General features: G+C 39.2%; 1 protein-coding gene across 2 annotated transcripts in view; it reads right to left on the reverse strand.

The window, feature by feature from the left end:
• Positions 1-7,943: 7,943 nt before the first annotated feature.
• RAD50 (RAD50 double strand break repair protein) overlaps positions 7,944-20,955 on the reverse strand; it is a 257,110-nt gene continuing 244,098 nt past the window's right edge. Inside the window, exons 22-25 of one of the 2 annotated variants that reach the window (XM_065918131.1) lie at positions 12,619-12,704; positions 11,931-12,073; positions 9,674-9,807; positions 7,944-8,305 (exon numbers count right to left, since the gene is read on the reverse strand). In XM_065918131.1, coding sequence (XP_065774203.1) covers positions 8,119-8,305; positions 9,674-9,807; positions 11,931-12,073; positions 12,619-12,704 — 550 coding nt within the window. In that variant the 3' untranslated portion in view covers positions 7,944-8,118. The remainder of the gene's footprint in view (positions 8,306-9,673; positions 9,808-11,930; positions 12,074-12,618; positions 12,705-20,955) is intronic. The other variant, XM_065918132.1, reaches the window with a different exon arrangement.

A 20,955-nucleotide genomic window follows, 5' to 3' on the forward strand; every position in this document is an offset into this window, starting at 1 on the left:
ACAGTATACAGCCTTGACGTACTCCTTTCCCAGTTTGAAACTAGTGCATTGTTCCATGTCCAGTTCTAATTGTTGCTTCTTGACCTGCATACAGATTTCTCAGGAGGCAGGTAAGGTGGTCTGGTATTCTAATCTCTTGAAGAATTTTCCACAATTTGTTGTGATCTACACAAAGGCTTTGGTGTAATCAATAAAGCAGAAGTAGATGTTTTTCTGGAATTCTGACTTTAAATAGTGACTTTTAATTACTGACTTTAATTAGTACATTAGTGACTTGACTCTTCTGTAAAGCTGTATTCTTTCTCGTGTGATCACAGCAGTCTTAGCTTAGTGGTATATTGATGATTTGACAGAGATTTCTTTTAATGCCTTGAACTAATAAATTTCCAAGCTTTTGTTGGAGGGCTTTGTCTGTATGAGACAGTTTGTTCAGTCATGTCTTTGTTCTGCCCGTAGTCCGAGTCCCCGGTCGGGAAAGAAGACTCCTCGAAACAATGCAACTCGCAATAGGGGAATTTATTACTGACTCGAGCCAGGGCCTCCCGCCCTCACCAGACGTGTGAGGACGAAAGGCCCCGAGCTCCAGTTCTCTCCGGTATTTATTAGGTCAAAATAAGCAGCAGGTAGTTGGTGCAATTGGATTGGTTACACAGTTGCAAGGTAATTTTTGTTGGCTCAACGTGGGGCTTTCAGCTTTCCCCTGATAGGCTCCCTTGTTTTTCTGGCTAGGCATATGTTGATTGGCTGGCTCCAGGAGGCCTGATAATTATGTTACCCCAGGAAACCATGCCTACTCCTAATCTAGGCTGCATGCCATGGCATTAGCCGTGACAGCCTCACAGTCTTCAGTGCTGTAGAAGGTAAATTACAACTGGGTCCATATTCTTGCTTGGGAAATACCATGGATAGAGGAGCCTAGCGGGCTATAGTCCATGGAGTCGCAAAAGAGGGGGACATGACTGAGCAACTAAACAACAACCTCACCTTCACTTCTTTTTTATAACATACATGTATCTTACAAAATTTTTTAAAATTTGGTTGGCTGCTTCAAGTCAGCTTCAGCATACGGAATTTTCAGTCTTCCATGCAGCATGTGGGATCTAGTTCCCTGACCAGAGATCACTCCCAGGCCTCCTGCATTGGGAGTGTGAAGCTTCAGCTACTGGACCATGAGGGAAGTCCCACTGTCTTCACTTCTTGTATAAGTAGTTTCAAGGTCACTCAGAGGTCAGAGCTTAGGGTCTTCTTAGGTCTTTCCTGAGTATGCACAAAGTTCTGACATACACATGAACTTCTAGACTCCTAGGAATTATGTTCAAGCTTGTTGAAGCCCCCACGGACATCTCCTTTAAGTTTTTTGGTTACTGTCTTTTGGTCCCAATTAATAATGCTGCCTTGGCAGCTGCAATGTCAGCCAATCATCACTAGTTGACTACAGCAGGTAGGGCTGTTTGCAGAATGAGCTGGAGTCAGACTGAATAAAGAGTGGAGATTTTCAGTAAGCTGCCAGACAGGTCAAACACTGGCACTTCTGTTCAGCTGAAGATTTGGGGGAACTCCGTATCTATTCTGCTCTTTCCGGTGGTTGCTGCTTTCACAGGTACTGTAGTTATGGGGCTTTTGATCTTCAAAGCTACCACAAAGACAGGGCGAGGGGAGTGGGTTTAGAGCAAGTTAAAATGCCACCGGCTTTTCTCCCTGAAATCCAGCTGTTTTCCTTGAACAAACTATCCTTGGCTTGTTGCAAGCCTTAACTTCCAAAGTTCTGAAAAAGTTTGACAGTTTTTGATAGGGTTTTCATTGGTTTTATGGAGGAGCAGAGTTTTGGCAGACTTTACTCTTCCATTATTTTCCCTACTTTCTTCCCAGTTTCCCCTTCCCTTACATCCCTGAAGAAAGCAGAACTCCTTTACTTACTAAAACCATACATTTATACTGATACTTCAGATTCAATCCAGCACTACAGGGTTCTTTTTATAGCCTTTCTCCTTTCTTGATGTGCAAACATCTTTCTCTAACAGTGAGAAACTCAGTTATTATCTACAAATGTATATGTATTTATTTTCATATGTAAAGTGGTTTCAGAATTGCTAACCCATACTCCAGTGAAAAATGCATTTGTTTGATTTACTTTTAAAAAGATGACTGACTGACTGCTATGTTAACAAATTGTGAGGAGAGGGACCAAAGCAGCAAGAACAGTTAGGTGGTTCCTGATTATTTGGCTTAAATGATGATGATGGCTTAGACCAGAGCAGTGATGGTTTAGATGGTGAGGCATGGTCAGATTCTGGATATAATATTAAAGTTGAATCCATAGTATTAAGCTGATGGGTTGAATGTGAGATGAGATAAACAGAAAAGAGAAGATGTCAAGATCTTTTCCTGAGTAGTTGGAAGACGAGTGGTCATTCCTCCAAAGCCATGGGAGGTGCAGGTTCTCACGGAAGACTGGGCCATTTTAAGTTTCAGATGTCTGTTAGATGGCCATCCAGGTGCAACCAGCTATCCAGTTGCTCTTCTGCTGCTTCGTCATGTGTGAGTCAGGAGTTTAAATCACTTTGGACTGGAGACACACCTGAGGATTCAACTCTCCAAGACTATTCAACGAGCAGCCAGGGCCCCCGCTCTGTGCCGGAGCGTTGTGTGCTCCAGCCCACTTCCAGATGCTGCTCTTCTCTGTATCTCTGTCAGAAAGCTTTTTTCTCACCCCCGTTTTTAAAAAAGACTGTGGAAGGCAGCTCTGTGGAAGATGTACATGGAAAGCCAGTAGCTTAACAGGCCCTGAAATAGCCTTAGTGATTCTTGGGAGTTGGTATATAAATACCCCAGCTCTCTTGCTCCTCGGTTGGGATAATTCTGAGGTGCACGCTTTGCCAAATTTCCCACACACTCTGTGGGATTAAACTCCAAATTGCCTACTATGGTAGCTGGTTTAAGAATACACTTTGTTGGATGCTTTCTCATCACTATGTATTGTGACTCCCCATCTCCTACTGTCGGACTATAAAGAGAGCTGAGCGCCGAAGAACTGATGCTTTTGAACTGTGGTGTTGGTGACGACTTTTGAGAGTCCCCTGGACTGCAAGGGGATCAAACCAGTCAATCTTCAAGGAAATCAGTCCTGAATATTCACTGGAAGGACTGATGCTGAACCTGAAGCTCCAGTACTTTGGCCACCTGATGCGAAGAACTGACTCATTGGAAAAGACCCTGATGCTGGGAAAGATTGAAGGCAGGAGAAGGGGATGACAGAGGATGAGTTGGTTGGATGGCATCACCGACTCGATGGACTTGGGTTTAAGCAAACTCCCGGAGTTGGTGATGGACAGGGAAACCTGGCGTGCTGCAGGCCATGGGGTTGCAGAGTCGAACACAACAGAACGACTGAACTGATCTCCTACTGTTAACTTTTGCTTGAATCACTGTTTCAGGTTTTACTTCAGGGAGAGCTCAAACTAAGATAATTTTAAACCTGTGGGACTGGATAATGTCACCAAATAAGTCAGTATGAGAAGAAGAGATGCAGATGCAGGGTGAGCTCTAAAGCAGGGCAATACCAAAAGGTCAGGGAAATAGAGAACCAGCAGAAGAAAGTGCATGTGCAGGGAGAAGGGAGTCCTGTTTTGCCAGGGTTGGATACTGTGAGAAAAACTTGTGAACAGAAGAGGGAAAAGAAAGTTGAGTTTTTATGCAAGACAGTATTACTAGGATGGACCATGGAATCTAAAGACCATGAACTGAAAAAGTGGTAGAATCAATGGGTTGAGATCCTGGTGGGCTTCAGTGTACCTTCCCAGCACGGTCCTTGTTGAGAACGCTGGTGAGGACCAACAGCTGGGACTTCATTGAGCTTCACGAATAGTTTCGCGTGACCTCTTTTGTTTGTGCATGCTTGCTAATAAATGTTTTTATGGATAGCGGAAAAGGAAATCTTGGTGGGCTTAAAGAATTGCCAGAGTTGGAGATCCCAGGCGTGAACTGTAAAGATACCAGAGATTATTGTAGATGCTTAAAATGGAAATATGGAGAGTTGTGGTTATTGTTGTTGAAGGACTGGACTCTGGCTAAAACTATGGAGTATCTCCTCACTGGAGGAAACAGTAAGGAGTCGAGAGATCCAAGTGTATGATCTAAGTGACCATCACTTGGATTCTGAAGTCACCAATGGTCATGAAATTAATTTGGAGAATAATTCTCAATTGAGAGCTGAAATTGCCACTAAGTGGGAGTGACAGGGCTGGGGCCTAAAGATAACTACAAGAAAGAGCAAACTGATGAGGTGATGCTTTTCCTAAATACACACACTTACTTATGTGCCAGGGAATTCTAAGCAGTTTTTTTTTTTTTTCCTAAGCAGCTTTAAAAGTCGCTTAATCCTCATAACACCACAAGATAGGCACCATTTTAGCTACTTTTACAGATAAGGAAACAGGAGCAAAAGAGGTTAAATGACTTGCCCAAGGTCCTAAAGCTAGTAAGTGGTGGTGTTGGGATTTATGCCTGTGAGTCTGGCTCATATTCTTGACTTCCATATTGTGATGTCCATTCATCTTCAAGTGTGTGTGTTTAGGGGGTAGGGGGTGGGGAGCAATGTAGAAGCAGCGGTGAAAAGCTTAAAAAGGGCACCTACACGACCTCCAAGCCCAAGTGACATGAGGGAAATAGAAAAAGTTACTCAAAAGGGCTGTGAGGGAAGTCACATCCTCAGAAGAAACCAGACTTGAAACTGGGAGTCCTGTTTTAATTTGTAAGTAACTTTGTTTCATTGGCTGTGTTTATCTCCTATTGCCTTTTTGTTATTTGTTTCAATGACTAGAGCTTTCAAAAATATGTTGATGGAAGTTACCTGGTATTTTTATTTAATGGAAAATATTTCATCTTTTACTATTAAGATGACTATTAAATTTTAACTCAGACAAATAACACTAAGAAAATATTCTTTTATTCTTTGCAAAACTTGAGTTTACTAAAGCTAGGAGGTATTGAATTTTATCAAATAATGGTCAAATAATTTATCAAAAAATTCTTATCAGAATTTTTCCCCTTTGGCTTTGTTATGGTAATGATTTGTGAACAGAGTTATCCTCTGAAATATTCTTACATTCTTGGGATAAAGATACCTTGGTTATTACATGTGTTTATTTTAAAAGATGACTGGAATTGATCTTTCTTAATTTATGAATTCTTGAATGTGTCCTCTGAGTGAGGATTGGTCTGCTGTTCTTTCCTCATGGTACTGCTGTTGATATCATGCTAGCCTGGCTAATATAGTGATTTTATTATTTTTTTTTATTAATTTATTTAATTGGAGGCTAATTACTTTATAATATTGTAGTGGTTTTTGCCGTACATCGACATGAATCAGCCATGGGTATACATGTGTTCCCCATCCTGAACCCCCCTCCCACCCCATCCCATCCCTCAGGGTCATCCCAGTGCATTAGCCCTGAGTGCCCTGTCTCATGCATCAAACCTGGACTGGTGATCTGTTTCACATATAATATACATGTTTCAATGCTGTTCTCTCAAATCATCTCACCCTTGCCTTCTCCCAGAGTCCAAAAGTCTGTCCTTTACATCTGTGTCTCTTTTGCTATCTCGTATATAGGGTTGTCGTTACCATCTTTCTAAATTCCATATATGTGCGTTAATATACTGTATTGGTGTTTTTCTTTGTGACTTACTTCACTCTGTATAATAGGCTCCAGTTTCATCCACCTCATTAGAACTGATTGAAATGCATTCTTTTTAATAGCTGAGTAATATTCTGTTGTTTGTGTACCACAGCTTTCTTATCCATTCACCTGCTGATGGGCATCTAGGTTGCTTCCATGTCCTGGCTATTGTAAACAGTGCTGCGATGAACACTGGGGCACACGTGTCTCTTTCAATTCTGATTTCCTTGGTGTGTGTGCCCAGTAGTGGGATTGCTGGGTTGTATGGCAATTCTTTTTTTTTTTTTTGTATGGCAGTTCTATTTCCAGTTTTTAAAGGAATCTCCACACCGTTCTTCATAGTGGCTGTACTAGTTTGCATTCCCACCAACAGTGTAAGAGGGTTCCCTTTTCTCCACACCCTCTCCAGCATTTATTGTTTGTAGACTTTTTGATAGCAGCCAGTCTGACCGGCATGAGATGGTACCTCATTGTGGTTTTGATTTGCATTTCTCTCAATTTTAGTTTTTCAGAGCTCATTGGGATGACTGAAATTAGCCAGTGGACAAGAAGCAGGTGGCTAGAGTGGTGCTTCGACTGCTTGGCCCTTTCCTCCAGGGATTAGTGAGGGTCTGGACCAGACTTCTTCAAACAAGGTTCTTTGTGTGAACCATAGAACACAGAAAATGGTGAGTAACCTTTTTCAGTTTTCTCAAGGTAGTATAAAATCACCATCAGATGCACAGAAACTGGTTATATACAGTGGATACTGTATTAGTTCCTATTGCTGCTGTAACAAATTAGCACAAATTTAGCAGCTTAAAACAAGTATCATTTTCTTACCTAACTCTGAAGGCCAAAAGTCCAAAAATCAGTTTACTGGACTGAAAATGAGGTGTCAACAGGGATGGTTCCTTCTGGAGGTTCTGAGACAAGAATCAGTTTGCCTTTTTTTCAGCTTCTGTGGTTGCCTATATTTCTTGGTTTATAGCTGTTCCTCCACCTTCAAAGCGCATCACTCCAGTCTCTGCATCTCTCAATACAGTACCTTCTCCTCTTTTGCCATTCACTCTCTCTGCCCGCTCCTTACTAGGATACTCAAAATTACATTCAGCCCACCAGGCTCATTTCCCCATCTCAAGATCCTTAATTTTAATCATATTTGCAAAGTCCCTTTTGCCATATTATTAGGTAACATTTTCACAGGTTCCTGAGATTAGAACCTCAGTATCTTCAGAGGCCGTTATTCAGTCTATCACAGATAGCTTAAAACCTCAGGGCTTACTTCTTTTCTAGACCCGTGTTGAGAAAGGCTGTCTGTAGCATGTGCTCGTTAGATTTGCAGATGGGCAAAAGTGACGGTGCCGTGTGACTGACAGACTCTTAACAGTCTAATTCAGAAGTGTGTGACTTGGTAGCACTCTTGTGGCATGCCTGTGAAAGGCTTCAAGTTGTCAGCTGGCAGTTCCAGGGAAAGGGTATGATTTGGGCTCTTATTAGAAACAACATCTGGAATGAAAATGAGGCGGGCTTTTCCAGGACTGCTTGGATCCCGTCAGGAGCAAGTCTTGACTTTGAGCAAGCCCTGCTTCCTTTCCACACCAGAGCTATACACTGGGAGAGCCATCGGGACACACGGTAAGGCCGAACTGATAAAACAGCACAGACATATGGGAAAGTTACAGACCCCTGCAAGAAGGCAGGTCAGGACCCCCAGGGAGGAGGCGGCCTTGCTCTTGGGCAGAGCTTTCCAGAAATGGATGTGCACAGTGGGGAACTTCCTGTCTCCAGACAGCCCCGGTTTGGAGGACTACCTGGTTAGGGATATGTGGGGAGGGAATAGAGTGGGCACTGAAATTAAATTACTTAAGATTCCTTTCAAACTCTGAAGCCCCCATTTGACGACTGCAAATTTAAATGGGAGAAACTGAGGTCCCAAGAGGGAGAGGTCACTTACCTAGATTTAGAAAGTTAAGAACAGAGCCAGATATTAATAATCATTTCTTTCATCTTCAGATATTAATATTGATAACTCAGTTTTTAAAAACACATCCAACCAACTAAATTTAGAGGTAACTCTTAACACTGACTTTGTTTAAATTCCCAAACTGTAGTTTCCAGGTAGAGAAACTGCTTCTCACTAATGCTTTGAGAAGTGAACATTTAGTTAGAAGTGTCAGGTCCCATAGACTCCTTCATTAGTGCTAGGGAGGGAAGCAGGGAAGTTGAGCATATTTTCGCTGCTGTTGAGGCTTGTCAGATGCTGCCTGGAGGGGAATGAAGTTCAGAGAATCAGCCCAAATTTCATGTGAAACACTTTTAATGATTTTTGAACCTCTCAGACATTTAAAACCCTAGACACAAGGCTCATTTGAAAGAACATTTTCATATTGACTCAATACCAGAAATAAGCAGTTGCCAGAGGACCAGTGTTTCTAAAACATGTAAGTCTTGAATGTTTTTAATGAACATAAGATCCTAGGGAACTAACACTGCATGTCACAATCTCTGAGCACTGCTCAATGTTCTTCTTAATCCTGTAGAATTTCTCCACATATTCAGAACGCCCTAGGAGCTCCACAAAATCTTCATCATGAGTGATTACCAGAAGCTGGAAGTTACGCTGTTGTGAGCGACTTTTTATTATCCTGAAACAATATAACATTTTATTACAAAAGAACATACATAACTCTTTCCTTTATTTGCAAAAGCCATTGAGCACCCTGTCAGACACATAAAGTGTGTGCTGTGTGTGATAACCAGGCTTTTCCTGTGTCGTGAGAGTATCAGGGCCTCTGACAGCCCTGCAGGAAGTGGCGGGGGAGGGGTGGGGTGGATCCAGGCCTTCAGGCCAGCCAGGTAGCAGTCTCATCTCTCCAGACAGTGGGGATGTGTGGCCTGACTCTTCACTGAGGTCTGACTTAAAGACTGGTGAGAATACATGATGAACTAGCTTTATTCTTAAAGCAGGTAGAAATGTTTTATTGAATTTTCCTTAATAATCTATGCCACTCTGACTTATTCCTGGGGTTTTCTTGACCTGATATTTGTTTTCTCTGGAAGAAAACTATTTAAAAAAAGAGTCTACAGGCAAGGGGAATAACACTGTGAGCCCCACTGCCTTCTTAGGAGCTGGGTCTACTTAGAATTCTGCCACCACCAGTCACTAGATGCATCACTGGTATGACACACAGGGGGCCTGAGTGGGTGTACTGAGAACATTTTTGCTTGTTATCTATATGTTAAGGTAACTAGTTATGAGTCTGAGACTTAAGTGGTTAGTTAAAAGAAAAAGTCTTATTTATCCCTTGCCTGGAGCTGGATGCACTTAGGTTTCACAAGCACCAACCCTTACTTGTGGGTCACACAAGACTACTGAGACAGCTGGCTCTGGGGCCACTCAAGTCTCCTACCACAGGAAACGTTCTCTCTGCTAGAAGAGTCTGTCTGGAGTGAAGAGCCCTCAGAAGAGCTTCTCTACCTCATGGAGACTGCCTTTCCTCTGCTGGCACTGTGCAGAAGCAAGGGCTGTCTATCCCTAGAGCCTGTACCACCCCACCAGTGAACTGTGATAAATGTGTCCACAGTCTGGATTCTACTTCACCACTAATATACTTTTTGAGTAAGCGCTGTCATTCCTCATAGATGCTGACACATGTGAGAACCTGGAGAGGTAGTTTAAAACCCACAGTCACCACCTAGAAATGCCTTAGTGGAGCACGCTAACTCCTGTATAAGACACATGGGCCCCTCTGGTGGGTTTACAGGAAAACCAAACCAAGCCAGGAAACCCTCACTGTGAACACTCCTGGGGAGATGTAGGATGTGTCTGGGGCATCTGTTCACCACGTAGTTCTTTTTTTAAGCATCTGAAAAATTACTATCAAGGTAAAGTCTAAGCTCTGGTAAAACCAGTTTTGCCAAGGAGGACACATCTACAGAGGATTTTCACCATAGAATTTCTTAATCTTCCTTTAAAAACAATCATAACTTGGCCCCAAATTTGAGATACTTACTCAACCAGAGCATGTGCAAGAGATTCAATGTTTTCTCGATCAAGATTTGTCGTTGGCTCGTCCAAAGCAAGGATGCCACAGTTTAAGCAGAATGTTTCAGCCAGGGCTAGGCGAATGATGAGTGAGGCTAATACCTGGAAAAAGGGTGCCAGAACTCAGCTGCACTGCACACATTTCTCACTCACCTGAGGAAAACAGGCAGACCTGGCACAAGGTCTTTCGAAGGGAAAGGTGGGGCAATGTCACAGGATCACTGACCTCAGGCGTGCATCACTAAAATGCCACACCAACACCTCACGTCAGCTGTAACAAAGCTTCCAATTACAGACCTGCATCAGAAATGCAGTTAATACTTATCTAATGTTACTGACAATGCTAAAAGTGGTATAACATGATTTTTATCAGGTATAACCTTAAAAATTCATAATCTGGCTATTTTCCTGATGATGTTTGTTTGTTAGAAAGCTTGGATATAATACATTTCCAGAGCCTCACAGACACCTCTTCTCTTGAAGACATCTTTAAATCTCTCTGTTCTGCGGAACCAAAGTGGCACCATTGGTCTAACCCAAACTTAAATGTTTATGTGTATGATTCTGAGAGGGAGGGAGAGGAAAAGTGCTGAGTACAGAAGTATGGTTTTATTTAAGCTTGACTACAGAAAATCCAAGCAACCAAAACTATGAGGAACTTATGTGGTTAATAGAAACCTAATACTAAGACTGCCACTGAAGCCATCTGAGGGTACAAGGGACACAGAATTAAGAGGGAAGGACTAGTTTAGGAAGGATACACTACTTTTTGTGTGAGCTGTAATATCCTCTCCACCCCCAGATTTGTGAGCAAAGGTGCATCAGTGAGTGAGTGAGCGATCTCAGAGCAGTTTAGAGCTTTTCTCTGATGCACAGGGCAGGCTGGGAGGTTGAAGATGCCAGGGCCACAGTCCGGCCCTTCTCTCCTGCTGCCACTGTCACCCACTCAGCGTGGGGTAGGAATGGAGCTCCTGGCCCACCTCTACGAAGCACTGTCTGTTCTGTCACTCAACACCAAGGAAACACTAGCACTAATTTTTGTAATTTATAGTAGCTACAGGAAATCCACTTCTGTTCAGAGAGTATTTTTAACCAAACAGACATGTTTCAAACTCAAGAGATATTGATTATAGATCACAGATTTGTCATTTTTGCAGTCTGATTAAGATAATAATCTGCAGATGCCTTATAAATTTGTATCAGTTGTCTGGGTTGATGACAAAAATACATGCATAGTGTGTCTTTAAAAAACTGCAAACTTTTTATGTGAATAACTCCGATGATGTGAGCATCTGTTTACAGAACTACAAAATTTTGTTAAGAATCAGGGGTCCAGAGGTAATATTGATAATGTTCTGCTTCTAATCTGCAAAGGAGGAAGATCAAAAATCTATAACATTTTGGGGACAAACCAGTGCACAGTGAAAGAACCCAGCACTGTTCCCCAAGGATGCAGGTTCCACTTTCCCAACTTTTTGAAATGTTATTCCTCTGTGCTCTGTATATCCAGCCTAGGCTTCCCTCCCAGAGCTCCCTGCAGAGCTAGGTGGCCTGGCCCAGCACGGAGTCCCTGAGGTGGGGGGGCAGAGGCACCTGTGGGTTTCACAGCCTTTGACTCTGGTAGACCCTGCTTTCAGATGGTTCCCAGGCCCCAAGGCTAGGCTGGGAGTGGCGGTGGGGACTCAGTCCTATGGTGAGGCTGCCTTCTCTATCAGACTCTTAGTTACTGAAATGCCTCATCTGGCTAAATCTAGGGGCTGGTGTGCTAATACTGTATGTCACTGATTCAAAAACATACCCTTCCTTATCCTTTGACTTCTCTGAAATCAAGATGCATCTTAGAATTACTATTGAATTTTGTCTTTCTTGGTGGCACATAAATTAGTGTGGGTCTATAAATGATGATCAAATAACCTTATTCTCATAAGGAATGCCATGAAACAATGAATGGCCTTCAGCTTTTTGCTCTACATTTAGGCTATCCTGTGAGACTGTTTCAGGCTCTTCTTCTAAAAGCCTGCTTTACATAATGTTGCAGGAAATACTGGTTAGAATTGAGAGTATAAGGAGAGTAACTGAGCCTGGTTCACTTCATGTGGCAGCGATGATGCCATAAGGAGCTTCCCACCATTCAAGGGCACCTTGGGCGCTTCCTCTGCACCGACAATCATTTCTCTTTGTCAATTTCTGTGTACAAATGGTTTTATGTTCGTGAAGATACCTGCCTTTTGTCCGGCGCTGCAACGCCCTCTCATATCCAAGGCTGTGTCTCCCTTTAGCATCACCACTCGGTAGTTGTAATTCCTCCTTTTATCAGAAGCTGATACATTTTCATCAGCATCTGATCGAATTTCTATGTACTCAATATCTGATACAGAAAGAAGAAGACTTTAGGAACCTATACTCTGCAACCTTTTGTCATTTGCAAACCTTATCAAAGAACATTATAAGCAACATGCAAGGCTGCCATTCCCAGGGGAAACACTGGGTGGTTTGGAAACTTTTCCTGGTTATGAGGATTCCTGGTCAGAAGCAACCAGATACCCAACCAACCTTTGGTCTCAGCTGTGCCCTTTTCTTAGTTCCCCTATGAAGAATTTCCTCCTAATGGTTTTCTTCTTCTTATCTCATTTCAGCTTATCCCTATCTGCACTTCAACAGAACCTATTATGTCATCAGCTAAATATAATGTGTACCATAGCCAAATTTGTAAGTCCTGTCAGGTTTTGGAATAGAAAGCTTTGCATTTTTTTCTTGCTACAAGATATTATCAAGATAAGAATTCTTAGAAAATCTAAAAGAGATGTTCAAACAGGGGTCTAAAGGCAATACTGGCATGATGAGAGGTCATATGAAGCAAGAGCTTGACACAGGGGTTTAGAAAGAGCATTCATGTTACACCATGTTAATTACCTTGTCCACGATAGGTACTTCGCCAAAGGTCACGAATAATTTTGTTGATTTCTTCCATTTTCATACTGTGAAATTTCATTATTGCTCTGGAAAAAGAATCCACTGGTAAAGATAACATAATATTTAACTGGAATGGGTTGCCCATTTCCTCCTCCAGGGGATCTTCCCAGCCCAGGGATCGAACCTGGGTCTTCTGCATTGCAGGCAGATTCTTTATCATCTGAGTCACCAGGGAAGACCAATATATTTAACAGTATATATTAAAAATATACAAAATGTTTAATAATATATATAGTAAGTAACATCATAACAATGAGATAACTTCCCCCATATTAATAATAAAAGTAGAATATAGTAAAAGCTGGAAAAAATAAACAGAACCAAAAGCTTGCTATTGGCTAGTACTGCGAACTGTCAGGCATATATAATTCCAGTACTCCAGGGTCCTTATCCTTCTCCACTTTCACTCTCTAGATCACACCCTGGTCTCCTGCATAGCAGGCTAATTCTTAACCATCTAAGTCACCAGGGAAGCTCCAAAATAAGACAAACATTCCCTTAAATGCTTAAATACTGTGAAAACTTCTGAAAACAGTTTTTTATGAGACTTTTCCTCAGGTTTAACAGAAGCGCTGTTTCCACTGATACCAACTGGTTATACAAGAAGCTCTGCTGAATGGATGACAGTGAGTTAAAGAGGGGTAGAAAGTGTACAGGGTCCCTTAATCCACAGGAAAATAGTGAATCTCTGGAACTGCTGCCTTTTTTCTCTTCTATTTTATTACAGTTTACCAAAGTCAACCTCTGAAGCTGCTTTTGTCTCTCAGATCTGTGGGCTTTTTACCAACCAGAAGTACTGGTTCAGAGAGGAGGATACAGAGGCTTAAGCTGACCTGAACTTCAAAATTTTATTTTCCCTTACTAGTTAATGATTCAGAAATCCTAACTCCAAATATGTGTATTAACTTTCTTTGATCATGGCAGCCCTCTACCCCCCACAACACTCTTGAAATACTAGTAGTTTTGAAATACGAAAAAGAAAAGAAATGTCTGTAAAAACAAAAGTAGCCTGTCAAAATCTAACATCGTTTTTACTATAGTCACCTTTCACCAAAAAGCCCTTAGGTTCTCTGGAAGTGGGTTTATGAATTAATAAATGTTGCAACAGTCACAAAAAGGCAAACATCACTGCCATCACCATACAAAGGATGTGAGGCGGACGTACTTCCATTTGCAAGTCTCTTATCTGATATATACAAAAAAAGAAACTGAACGTAATGCTACTGCCTCTGCAGAATCATTTCATGATCTTCTGGTTTACCAGCAAAAGAGAAAGAAATGACTCAACATAAATACATTTTAAATATCAGATGAAGGATTTTTAAGTATAAAGCCTGGAAAAAAAACATATTCTGCCTGTTGATGAGAATGCAACAAGTCTCTATTTTCTACTTTTATACATTTATCTCAGATTTTATACTTCTTTCAAAAGGACAGAGACACAACTTCTAAGTATTTGTCTAAAACCAAAAAAACCTCAGAGAATGTTCTTGAGATGAATCATGTGATCCTTAGCTTTATACATTATGATCTTGATTCTTCAAATGACTTTTAAAAAATGTCATCTTTCCATTCAAGTTAAAAATCATCCATAATTAACATAAATAAGCACTCTCAACGTGGAGGACAAGTTCCAGGTGGGGCACACATGTCCCAGATGCATACTTAAGGGTCTACACTATGGCTCCCTGGGACACCAGAGGTGGGGCATCCTCACCCATGAGTAGGTCCTTAGGGCAGTCTACACTCACCAATGAGTGTGGCAGACAGAGCTGATGTCAACAGTAGTTGGACCACTCACTTTGTATCTTGCATGCACGCTCAGTCACACACTTATGTCTGACTCTGTGGCTCCATGGACTGCAGCTTGCAAGGCTCCTTTGTCCGTGGGATTCACCAGGCATGGATACTGGAGTGGGTTGCCATTTCCTACTCCAGGGGCTCTTCCCAACTCAGGGATCAAACCAGTGTCTCCTGCATTGACAGGTGGATTCTTTTACCACTGAGCCACATGGGAATCCCACTTTGTATCTTCTCTCTGCTAATATGGAGTTTACAGCCCCACTATGCAAGGATTACAGTAACTACATGGGTTCAATCCCTGGTCAGGGATCCCACAAGCCAGGCAACACGGCCAAAATGAAAAAAAGAAATGGAAAGATATCCCTATGTTCATGATTGGAAGAATTAATTATGTTAAAATGCTAATACTACTCAAAGCTATGTATGTAATACAATGCAATTCTTATCAAAATTCCAATGGCATTTTTTATAGAAACAGAAAAAACACTCCTGAAACTTACATGGAACTTCAAAAGACCCCAAATAGCCAAACAAACCTGAGAAAGAACAGCAAAGCAATGGCATTGTATTTCCTGATTCCAAGTTATACTAAAACTACAGTAATTAAAGCAGTATTGTACTCCCATCGACAATTAATCTATGACAAAGGAGGCAAGAATATACAATGAAGAAGAGTCTCTTCAATAAGTGGTGCTGGGAAAGATGGACAGCTACATGTAAAAGAATGAAATCAGAACATTCTCTAACACCACACACAAAAGTAAACTCGAAATGGGTTAAAGACCTAAAGATAAGACTGTACACTGTATAATTCCTAGAGGAAAAACACAGGCAAAACACATTTGAAAATAAATTGCAGCAGTATCCTTTTGGATCCATCTCCTAGAGTAATGAAAATTAAAAACAAAAAGAAAAAAAAGGGGGGACCTAATTAAACTTAAAAGCTTTTGCAGAGCAAAGGAAATGATAAATGAAAAGACAACCCACAGAATGGGAGAAAATATTTGCAAAAGAAGCAACCAACAAGGAATTAATCTCCAAAAATATACCAACAACTTACACAGCTCAAAAAAACTAAAAAAAGACAACCCATCAAAAAATGGGCAGAAGATCTAAACAGACATTTCTCAAAAGAAGATATACAGATGACCAAAACACACATGAAAAGATCCTCAACATCTCAAAAGAAATGCAAATCAAAACTACAATGAGGTATCACCTCAAACCAGTCAGAATGGCCATCATCAAAAAGTCTACAAACAATAAATGCTGGAGAGAGTGCAGAGGAAATCAAACTCTCCTATACTGTTGGTGGGAATGTAAACTGGCATGACCACTATGGAGAACAGTATGGAATTTCCTTTAAGAACTAAAAATAGAACTACCAGATGATCTAGCAATCCCATTCTTGGGCATATATCCAGAGAAAAACATAAGTTGAAAAGATATATGCACCCTAATGTTCACTGCAGCAGTGTTTATAATAGCCAAGACACGGAAACAACCTGAATGTCCATCAACAGATAAAGAAGATGTGGTACATATATATAATGGAACATTATTCAGTCATTAAAAGAATGAAATAATGCCATTTGCAGCAACATGAAGGACCTAGAGATTTTCATGCTAAGGTGAAATAAGCCAGACAAAGAAAGACAAAGATCATATGATATTTTTTATATGTGGAATCTGAAAAAAAGAAAAAAGATTAAAATAAACTTATTTAAAAAACAGAAATAGACCCACAGACACAGAAAACACTTATAGTTACCAAAGGGGAAGAAGGGAGAAGAGGGATAAATTAGGAGGCTGGGATTAACATATACACACTACTCTACATAAAATAGATAATCAGTTAGGACCTACTGTACTGGCACAGGGAATTATACTCAATATTTTGTAATAAGCTATAAGGAAAAAGAATCTATAAAATAACATATGTATGTATAACTGAATCACTGTGCTGTACATTTGAAACTAACATGACATTGTAAATCAACTATATTGATACTTCAATATAAAAAGAGATTTAAAAAAAAAAACCTAGTATGGCAGTGACATAAAAAGACGAAGAGACCAATAGGACATAAATGACAGTCCAGAAATTAATGCAGACACATATAGTCAACTAATGTTTGACAAGGGAACCAAAAACACTCAGTGGAGAAAAGACAGTCTCTTCCGTATAGTGTTGCGAAAATGGGATATTCACATGTAAAAGAAAGAAACTGGATCCCTATTTTAATCACTCATAAAATGAAATCTAAATGAATCAAAGGCTTAAATGTAAAACCTGAAAGTATGAAACTGCCAGAAGAAAGTTCCTTGACATGGGTCTTGGTAATGATTTTTGGAAATCACACCTAAAGCACAAACAACAACAAAAACAAAACAAGTGGGGGACTACATTAAACTAAAAAGTTTCTGCACAGCTAAAGAAACAAACAACTAAGTGAAAAGACAACCTATGGGATGGGAAAAAATATCTGAAAGCCATGTATTGGATAAGGAGTTAATATCCAAAAACATAAAGAACTCATACAACCTGGGGAAAAAAAACAAACTCAATTTAAAAATGGACAAAGGACCTTAATAGACATTTGTCCAAAGAGCATACATGAATGGCCAAAAGGTCCATGAAAAAGATGCTAACGGTCATTAGGGAAATACAGATTAAAACCACAATGAAAGAGCACCTCATACCTCTTAGAACATCCAACAAAACATAACAATGATGGCATGAATGTGGAGAAAAGAAAACCCTTGTGCACTGTTGGTAGAATACGCTGTAAATTGGTACAGCCACTGTGGGAAACAGTATACAGTCCTAAAAAAATTAAAACTAGAAGTAACATATCATCTAGTGATTCCACTTTGGGCAATGTATCCAAAGGAAAGGAAAACACTAACTTGAAAAGATATCTGCACCCCCCCCCTCCCCCATTCACAGCAGCATTGTTCACAATAGCTAAGACACAGAAACAACCTAAGTGTCCATCATGGAATGAATGGATAAAGATGATGTGAGATATATATATGTATCTCAATATAGCATATCTATACACACACATTTACACATATAAAGGAACATTATTCAGCCATAAAAAACAAAAGAAGTCTTACCATTTGGAACAATGTTGGATGGACCTTGAAGGCATGTTAAAAGAAGTCAGTCAGAAAAAGACAAATACTATAAGATCTCACTTACATGTGGAATTTAATTTCCACTTATAAATATGTACTAGGTACGTAATATACAATATGTTAACTATACTTAACACTGCTGTATGACATAAGAATGCTAGGAGAGTAGATCCTAACAGTTCTCATCACAAGAACTTTTTTCCTTTTTATCTACATGAGATGATGGATGTTAACTAAACCTACTTTAATAATCTTCATAATATGTGTATATCAAGCCATCATGCCATATACCTTAAACATATACAGTGATGTATGTTAACTATTTCTCAATAAAATAAAACAGAAGCTGGGGAGAAAACTGAGATTTAATCAAACTGGTAATGTGCTCAAGATCAGAGAGAAATGGGATATTAACAGCCCTTGAATATAATCAAAATTCTTTGAACAGGCAGTCAAAATGCCATCTTTGAAGCCATCAGACTCAGACAGTTTTATAAGTGAATGTTTTCATATCTTCAAGGTACCCCTAGTTCTAAAGTATGTAAATACTACATAGCAAGGAGAAACATAAATAAGAAAAAAAAAAAGATAGGCTTATTTTGCTTACAAATATAGATACAAATATTCTAAATAATACCAAATTTAGGGCTGAGCATATTAAAAACAGTGTATTACAACCAAATAGTGTTTATCTCAGGAACCCAAGAATGGTACAACAGATAATTAAGATAATTCACTTCATTAAAAGATTGCAAGAAAATATTATCGAAATAGATGTCAAAAAGTATAATACTGAGTTTTGATAAAAACTAAATACAGAGAAATAGAAAATTTTCTTAATTAGACAAGATGACTATCAGATAGCCACAGCAAGCATCAAACTTACTGTTAAAAGGTATAAGAGTGTTCCTCTTAAAGCTAAGAACAAGAGAAAGAGAACTCTCAGTATTGCTACTCTAAAATAATGTCCTGGAGATCCCTAACAACTGAGCAAGACAATAAAGAGAAATGAAGACTAAACGAGGGGAACAAAAATAACAACTTGTTATTGTTTCTGCAGATGATATAACTATACACTCAGAAAACCTAAGAAATCAACTGACAAACTAAGACTAATAAGGTAGTCAGAAATAAACATACATTACTGTAGCAAAATTCAATATGAAATATAATAGAAAAATGGATCCTATTCATGATGGCAATAAAGACTAAGAAATACCAGGAGAAAAAAGGTACAGAATCTAAATGAAAAAGCTGCAATACTTTACAATAGAACAAAACAAACAAAAACAAAACCATCCTAAATAAATACATTACAGGGAGATTCAATATTGCAAACATTTTCCCAGAAGTAATCTTGAATTAAATGGAATCCAAACAAAACTCCCAAAAAGATTAAATAATTTAAAAAATAAAACCCACAAGATGACTAAAGTTCATATATGAGAGATAATGCCAATGAATAAAATCATAGTAGAGGACAAGAATAAAAATTAAACCAACTATACACAGAACTTTATAACTGACATTTCAGGTCAATGGGAAAGGTTTTAATAGTGCTTAGAAGAGGAAAAAACTAAAATTATATCACTATCTTTTATCAAATTTCAAACAAAGTCCAAATAAAAGATTAAAAATAAATAAGACTATTAAAACATTTTTGTAATCTTAGGATTAGGAAGGTCCTTGTAATTAAGAAGTCATACATTAAAAGACCAAAGATTTATTGACCTAAAAACTAAGCTACAAATAATACCATCAAGAAAGTTAATGGACAAATGACAAACCAGGAAAAACTTGTGGTGTATGTGAAAAGGATGAATATCCAGAATCTATTTTAGAATAGGAATACAAACCACTTAGAAAAAGACAATCCAACAGAAAACTTGGCAAGGAGACACGACTGGACAATTCCTGGAGAAGAAATACAAACAGCCAACATATGAAAAGACATTCAACTTCACCATTAAACAGGGAAATGTACAGTGAAAATATTTTATGTTTAAGACTCAAAAATTTTAAAAGTTGATAATATGTAAGGCAGACATAAAGAAATGCCATACATTTAAGTAGGTACTTTCATGCACTACTGGTAGAAACAAACTTTGTGCTTTTGGAAGGCAATGTGGCACTAACAAGTTAAAAATGTACATACCCTCTGACCCAGTAGCTCTAAGTAGCCATCTTTCTGATATATCTGCACAAGTGTACGAAGACACACATTGTGGCATTATCTGCAGTAGCAAACATTTAAAGTTTTCCTAATATGTCTATCAGTGGTCAAATAAAGTAGGTAACACCCATCTTATAGAATATTATGCAGACATTAAAAATAATGAGGTATTTACATATACAAACATCAATTTCATCACATGGTAAAGTGAAAAAAAAAATCTACAGTGTGATACTATTCACACAAAGCAAAAGATATATTTATGTGTACATGCATGCAAAAGCACTGTGAAGAAAATGAAAATGTCTCATCAGTGTAATTCTACTGAAGTGCTGACTAAATGTCAAAGCCTGTCAAGGAAATTTCAAGTCCCAATCTGAACCATGTTCTGTAATTTGCAGAATAATGGTGTAGAGGAAATAAAAATATCTGTAATACAAGACTGAATGGGTTAAGTGGTACAAAATATTATGATGTACAAAAGGAAGAAAAAATTATAGCACTTGTATGTTACAGGTAATTAACACTTAAGAATGACCTTGAAGGTCCATGACATCTAGTAAACTATCATTCTGCTTAGGCAAAGATATAAATTTCATGGGCTGGAAACTATTGTGGGTAGGTGGTCATCGGGCTAGCTGCATCAGCCCCACCTGTGCCTGGAGTGTGCATGTCACTCAGTTAAATGCATATAATACTGATGCATGTTAAGTGTATGTTTTGTAAAAAAGGATTTCCCAAAATAAAATGAAAAGTTATAAGATCTAAGAAAATAGTGATTTATAAATCAATCTTATATTGAAATATTCTTGGTAATCTGAAAGATTTTCTTGAAAATCTCAGTAACAATCTATTTCATTTTATGAGGACAAAGGATGGTTTTAGTGGTATTTAAATTCTAGTGATCCATGAAAGTGTTAGAATGTGATCCTCAGAGATGACAAAGGCCTAGCTGTTTGAAAGGGGGCACAATGAGGCCAAAAGACAAAAAGACATATACAGGTGAAACTATTCCATATGACACTATATGGGTAGTTGTTCTTCAGTCACATCCAGCTCTTTGCGATCCCATGGACTGCAGCATGGCAGGCTACATGGGTAGTTTCATGTCATTAAACATTTGTCTAATTGCACAGAATGTAGAACACCATGAGTGA

Source organism: Muntiacus reevesi, chromosome 1, assembly GCF_963930625.1.
Source record: "Muntiacus reevesi chromosome 1, mMunRee1.1, whole genome shotgun sequence".
Lineage (NCBI taxonomy): Eukaryota > Metazoa > Chordata > Mammalia > Artiodactyla > Cervidae > Muntiacus > Muntiacus reevesi.